The following is a 6710-nucleotide window of genomic DNA, read 5'->3' on the forward strand; positions in this document are numbered from 1 at the left end:
TGAGTAGTTTTGTTACTTTTTGCCCGTTGTCATTCTGCTATCTCGACAAAAATCACCCAATTTATTTTTGGGGTGAACATTTCAATCATGAAACTTATCCTAACAAAAAGGCAAACGAAAGAAGAAAACCTTATTTACTTATGTATCAACATTGTCTATAGCCTTCTTGGGCAGAGGTAGCACGAAAGAAGAGCATAAGATATATTAAGAAGCCCCACATCCTTGTCCTAATTTTTGAGGTGCAACTTATATATTTATTGGATAATTTCACTTAATGTTAATTGATTTTAAACTGAAATTTATCATGATATCAAAACCTATAGTTCATGTCGATAAATTTTACTTATTCTAGTAGACTTGCTTGTTTAAGCTGAAATCTAACAAGATACACTTCTAAAAAGGTATCAACAATTTATTCTTCCACATTATGGGCATTAACATGTGGGAATACAATTTTTGTAACTCAAAATTTTGAGAGTCTTTATTACAATTACAACACATCTGGGGTGTATTGGCACATCTAACATAAGCAACGAAATCAGAATCCCCACGAAACCAAGAGGGAAGCACACTAATGTCTACGTATTATTCACTTCATCCTAATATCGATGGAGGTAGAAATGTGCACCTTAGAAGGTTAATTGCTTCATTGCTCTAAGTTAGTATAATAATATTATTCTAAAATTGCTGCTATATTCTCGTCCAGCATAACTTACACAATGAAAAAGCTCTTCACTTTCTTTCCTCAGAAAAAAAAAAAAAAAAAAAAAAAAACCTAAGCAAAAGAGAACCTATAATGGCAACAGCTGCAAGTCTCTACTTGAGCGTCCCTGAAAACTATAGTACAACAATGGGGCCCTGTCATTGGCATAAATGATGAAAACTTCCCTCAGCACAGTCATTTTTAAAGATCATATTTTGTTTTTCGTTTGACAGTCACAGACAATCAAAGGTACTGGAATGTGTGTGCGGTACATTACAACATGGGAACTGCTTCAAGAGTAGAAGGAAGTAAAAGAACACCCTATGACACCCCTGCTATGCGGAAGTTATTGTTAGATGATTCCCAACTTCAGCAGAGAAAAAGAATGGCACATAAAAAGCAGGCAATAGATCGTGGCAGGCCAAAAAGATAGACCGAAAACAGGATTACATTATTGGTCCAAGTATGCAGGGAGAATATCAAACGAAGAAATGAGAAATCCTCGCCTCTCAGCAGCTTTACCCTTTGCAATCTTTGCACAGGGGGTTGACAACTGATCATAACTATTTTCAGATTGCCTACTTGGAGTATGTGGTTTGTCCTGCAAACAAAAGAAAATTTTAATACCAAATAAATAGCATGGTTTGACAAATATAAAAGTGGCACAACGGTTGTATTTACCATGAAGCTTGTTTCATTATACAGCTGGGTGGAAGATAAAACATCCAGCAGTTGCGAGTTTTTCAAAAATCGATGTTCTAGTAAAACCGCAGCTGTTGGCCGCTCTGCTGGATTTCTCTTAAAGCAGCACCTCAAAAAATCTTTACCCTCAGATGACAGTGTTTCAGGTATAGGAGGGGTCTCCTTCATAACCTTAAACAGAGCTGCAGCCTGCATAATTAGAAAAAAAATTTATTTAGCAAGCTAAAAAATAAAGGACCCATATGCATACAGCATCTCTGGCAAATCCACAAGTTGCAAACAGAAAAAAGTTGGCTCAAAGATGCCTTAGCTGGTTGTTAAATTGAGGTTTGCCAAAATAAGTAAAAAGTTGGCACATTATCCTCCAGTACCAAACTTCAGAATCTCATTCTCATATAAGCAGATATAAAACCATGTCTAAATAAGTAGTTTTGAAAACCATTGGAATTCTATTACCAGTGAGAAATCTTAAACTATATGGTTATTGAAGTAGCCAGAGAATAACAAAGTTGAAAAGATACAAATGAGAATTTTTTTCAGGTGCTTACTCCTTCATATTCACTCCAAGGAGGCTTCCCAGTGAACATTTCAATGATGGTACAACCCAAACTCCAAATATCAATAGCAAAAGCAAGATCAGGGCTGTTATCCTTTTGTATCACAGCCTGCAAAAGCTGTATGAGAATCGAAGTGTTAGTGAGGAATGTGCGAGACAGACATTACAGGGTAATGTAGAGTAAAACTATACCTCTGGAGCCATCCAGTATGGACTTCCCCTCAAAGAAAGATTAGCTTCAAACCCAGTAAGCTGTGCAACATAAAGATCCCAAGTTATAAACTTAATGAAACACCTCATGTACAGATTAAACTTAATGAAACACCAGAATTCAACAGCACAGAATAAGCATCAAAGCTTGAAAATACTTACTAGAGCAATGAAATTGAAAAAGAATTCATGCAGTACCTGATTATTATGCTAGAAGTTTATTCAGAAACAACTGAATTTGCTTTAAGTGGTGATAAAATTGCTAAGCTCAATGAAGAGAAAGGAATTTTGAAAGCAATAATGTTCAGTTTTTTAACTTACGGCATGTGTTTCTAATGCCAATTTCTTCTTGGGAATTTTTCAACAATAAATAGATAATCATATTAACAAGTAGAAATACAAAGACTCAAAGGAATAAGAGAACCATTCTCTGCAATGCAAAAGGAATGAGAGTAGAAAATGCAAATCAAAGAGAGGGGAAACTTGGAACTCACATGCTTAGCCATCCCAAAATCAGCTAGCTTAACAACTCCAGCAGAGTCAACAAGCAAGTTAGCCCCTTTGATGTCCCTATATGCATACATGAGAACAAACAATAAATAAACATGTTACAAAAAGTTCCAAATCTAAAATGAATTAAAATTCTAGAAAACATAATCATTTTTCAAACAAAAACGAAGTAGTTGCATATGCATCATTCTAAAGGTTGAGTTCAAGTTAGTATGAAGCACTTCAAGCTGGTGAATGTACCTATGAATGGTTTTTTTGCTATGTAAATAAGCCAACCCTGAGAGAATATGCCGAGTGAAATTCCGAATAACAGATTCTGTTATGGCACCACAATGTTCACGGACATATTTATTAATTGAACCAGGATGAACATATTCCAGATAAATATAAAACCGGTCCTCAACCTGCAAACACATAACCCAAAGATGTTAGAAGGTTTTTAAGGCTGTTACAGAATAATGATTATTAATCTTGAGCAGCTAATTCTGAAGTAGGAGATTGCTTACTATTTCACTGCCATAATACTGTACGATGTTTGAATGTTTTAGATTGCTAAGAACTTTAATTTCCTGGAGAAAAAGAATAAATTAATAAGAAGGATAAAGAAGATATAAGAAATAACATATCTTCAAAATTATTGGGGAAGGATAAAATATATACATACATATATATATATATATATATAGCCAAGCCATTAAAAATAGAGATAACCTCATCAAGTATTCAATTATAATGGACAGAAACGAAATTTAGGAGCATCACTCCAAAATATATGATATCAGCCAAGGCATAGAACAAAAAAATAAAGGTAAATTAATAGACTAGTCAATCTGAACTGAGTGTCTTAACTGTTCAACAAGAAAATAATTTTAATTACAAATACAATTATAAAGCAGCTGCATTAGTTATTAGAAGTTTCATGATAAAACATTTCAGAAGCAAATTTGCTGAGCAGAATTATAAGATGTTCTTAATCATGCAGCCATCAGTTCCCAGTTTTCTTATATAATAAGAGAATTCAAAGCGACTGAAAATGTGTTCTCATTCAGAATTGGAAAGAGAATTACTATTCCAAAGAAATTGACTATTTGCCACACAGATTTCTGTAGTGAAATCCCACAAAGTCCTATTAACAAATATGATATGTACTGTGATAACAAAAAAAACACATGACACACAACACTCTACACAGTTTGTACATCTTACACAGCTGCCAATTAGATAGTGGTAAAAAGCAAGTAATGGACAACCAACCTGCTCTAACTGCTTTATACACTCTGCAGATTTTGGATCATCAGGAAATAACTCTACTTCCTTCATTGCACATAATGCTCCGGTTTCCCTGTCAAGAAGCAGCATCTGTTTCAGAGCCTTAGAAAAGAGACAACAGAAGATCTTAAAATACTCACGAAACATTTACATACCTATTGGTTGCGACATAAACGCTTCCAAACGTCCCACGCCCAATAAGTTTCCCTTTCTTCCATTGGCTTTTCATTGGGAACGATTCTGACTTAGCCACGGCATGGGAAAAGGTAGCAGCAGCAGGCGGTGAGGTCAAGGCAGCTCCAGGAGGCAGGGGCAATGGGTGAACACCGACAGGAGGAGCATTACTTTCATGGCGTGCTGTTGAGATCTCAAGTGGTAACATGGAATGTATGGGGGATGGAGGTCCACTAAAAGTTCTGGTGTGTTTCTGGGAACTTTTCATCTGTAGACTTTGATGGGAGTTGGGAGAAAGGGAAGCTTCTGTGCTTAACGCGGATAAATCAAAGAAGGCAGGAGGTAGCAACCCTGCTTCACAAGAAGGCATTTCTGGTGCGGACCAGAACTGATTTCCTTTGGAATACGTGTAATAATATGGCACAAAATCACCATTCCTTGTTTTCTGAGGACTCATTGAAGGACTTGCAGAAGAACTACCTGAAATACTCCTCCTACGAGGGACATTCACCAAGTTATTATTACTATTATCTCGAGCACTCTCACTGCAACCACTTGCATCTTGCTGCACCATTCTCGGTGACCTAGTTTCAGCCTGCTCCATATTTCTTCTTGTCTCTTGGCTAGCAAAAACACTGTTACATTACAAGATTCAGCCAAATAGGTTAACAAACTCACCATTGAAATCTCTTCCTCAAACACATGGAAAGGCACAGTACAAAACCACAATGCATAATCAATCATGTCAGAATAAACTTCTCCATAGACATTTATAGGGGAAGAAAATAAAAAATGTAAAATGAATTGAGCTTTTCTCATAAATTAAAATCAACTTGTGCACTTAACTTTTGTAGAAGATCACTGATCTAACTTCTCCAAAAACTCAGATGCATAAGTTGAGTTTAACTTACGAGAGAAACTCAATTAATTTTATCTTCTTTTTTTTCCTTCTTCTCATATAAGTGTTTATAGAAAAGTTTATGCAAACAGTGCCATAAACTTTCAATTTACAAGCACAAATATATGGCATCTCATGATCCAATCCGAAACGATAAAAAATATGCAAATCAAAATTAAGGAATGATGGATATCAATGATAATTGAATTGACTACGCAGCTTCCCTAACACAATTGAAAAGCATTTAAAAAAAATTGGTTGAAGAAAACAAAGGGAAAATTGAAAAATCAACCTCCTCATCCGAAAGCCGGTGGTGGTGGGTGCAGCGTCCTTGGGCGAGGGAAGGCGGCACTCACCGTCTTGTTGACGGAGCACGGCGGCGGCGGAGAGCTCCGGCAGAGGCAACTGCTGAGGCGTGCCGGGGGAAGAAACTAGTGCATCTTCGTCGTGGTCGCCGACGTGGCAGGCGCGCTTCTTCGACGAATTTCCGAAGAGCCACGCCTTCCGGCGGTGATCCACGGCGGAAGCAGCGGAGGCAGAAGAAGACGACGAAGAAGATGAAGAAGAATTCGAAGGGGAGAACGAAAGCGTGGGCAACCACCTCATGGCTTTTGCCTTTCAACCACAGAACCAAAACAAAGTAACAAACCTCAGTTCATAACAATGCGGTTCGCAGAGACGACGTCGTTTTCGGAGCGCAATGCATATCGCTAACCACCACAGCCATCGTTTTGCGTTTCGCACTTTTTCGCGGTTTTTGAAATTAAGGAACGAAAGAGAACTGTTTTTTCCCTTCTTCAATTGCTTTTACTTCTTTGCAACAACGATGATCGAAGAAGATGGCTTTAGAGACGAAGAGGAAGGCTTAAAAACAAAAGCCCCCTTCACACAAAGTCAAAATGTTGCACCCTTGTTTTTTTTTTTTTCTTTAACTAAGTCAAGGTCTCTCTCATCTCATCTTTTTCTCTGTTAGAACAGAGAAAATAAAAGTTCTAGCTCGTTTTGTCCCCCCAACAAAACTGTTGTTTTACCAACAGAAAGTGTGAAATTGTGCTATTTTAGATACGCTAGTTACGTGCTTAGCCTCCCCCGCTCGGTAATAAACCAACGCCACCCTTAATAATTAACTAACACTTCCTTTCTGAACTTGTTTACGCGGTATAATTTGCATCATCATCTATTCTAAGATCAAATTGACTATTAGGGGTGGGTTAACAGGCCAAGGGCGACCCGTGGAGATTACAAACCAATTTTTTTAAACGATTTATTGTTATGTCATATTTTTTAGGTCTGTCCCGCTTAACCCGTGGACTATGCAGGATTGGCCCACGGAGTTCGCGAGTTGTCCGCAACCAGCATTAGCTTGGATTTGTGTGACTCTGACCTAATTATATTACGTTTGATTTTCTCATTTTCACTTCAAACTTTTCTTTTAAAATAATAGATAAAAAAATATATTAGATAAGATAAAGATTTAAAGATAAAAATAAAATATTTAAATTAAAAAATGATAAAGATAAAAATGGATAAAATAAGAAAAATAAAAGATTAAGATAAAAAAAAAGATAAGTGATAACATGCTACAAATCTTCCTTTTTGATATTTTCTCGATCTTTTTTTTCTTTTAATCTATCTTTTTTATATCTGCAAGTCATAAATAATAAAAATATTAATTCTTATCATTTAAG

At 36.5% G+C, this 6710-nt stretch overlaps 1 protein-coding gene across 1 annotated transcript; it reads right to left on the bottom strand.

The window, feature by feature from the left end:
* Nucleotides 1-459: 459 nt before the first annotated feature.
* Nucleotides 460-6087, bottom strand: LOC100796935 (mitogen-activated protein kinase kinase kinase 5). Its single transcript, XM_003525650.5, has 10 exons — nucleotides 5315-6087; nucleotides 4106-4759; nucleotides 3936-4023; nucleotides 3188-3250; nucleotides 2922-3085; nucleotides 2666-2741; nucleotides 2154-2213; nucleotides 1954-2079; nucleotides 1385-1594; nucleotides 460-1304 (listed from the first exon to the last, which is right to left on the bottom strand). The coding sequence occupies exons 1-10, from the start codon at nucleotides 5626-5628 to the stop codon at nucleotides 1155-1157; spliced, it is 1905 nt and encodes a 634-aa protein (XP_003525698.1). The 5' UTR covers nucleotides 5629-6087; the 3' UTR covers nucleotides 460-1154.
* Nucleotides 6088-6710: the final 623 nt, after the last annotated feature.

The sequence above is a fragment of the Glycine max genome, chromosome 5, assembly GCF_000004515.6.
Source record: "Glycine max cultivar Williams 82 chromosome 5, Glycine_max_v4.0, whole genome shotgun sequence".
NCBI lineage: Eukaryota > Viridiplantae > Streptophyta > Magnoliopsida > Fabales > Fabaceae > Glycine > Glycine max.

Bases quoted from the DNA above. Each gene is read 5' to 3' on its own strand.
- LOC100796935 (XM_003525650.5), bottom strand. From the start codon at position 5,628: ATGAGGTGGTTGCCCACGCTTTCGTTCTCCCCTTCGAATTCTTCTTCA. The intron at 3,251-3,935 runs GTTGGTTGTCCA...CTTTTTCTCCAG, and splicing joins GTATAAAGCAGTTAGAGCAG to GAAATTAAAGTTCTTAGCAA. The intron at 3,086-3,187 runs GTAAGCAATCTC...ATGTGTTTGCAG, and splicing joins AGTATTATGGCAGTGAAATA to GTTGAGGACCGGTTTTATAT.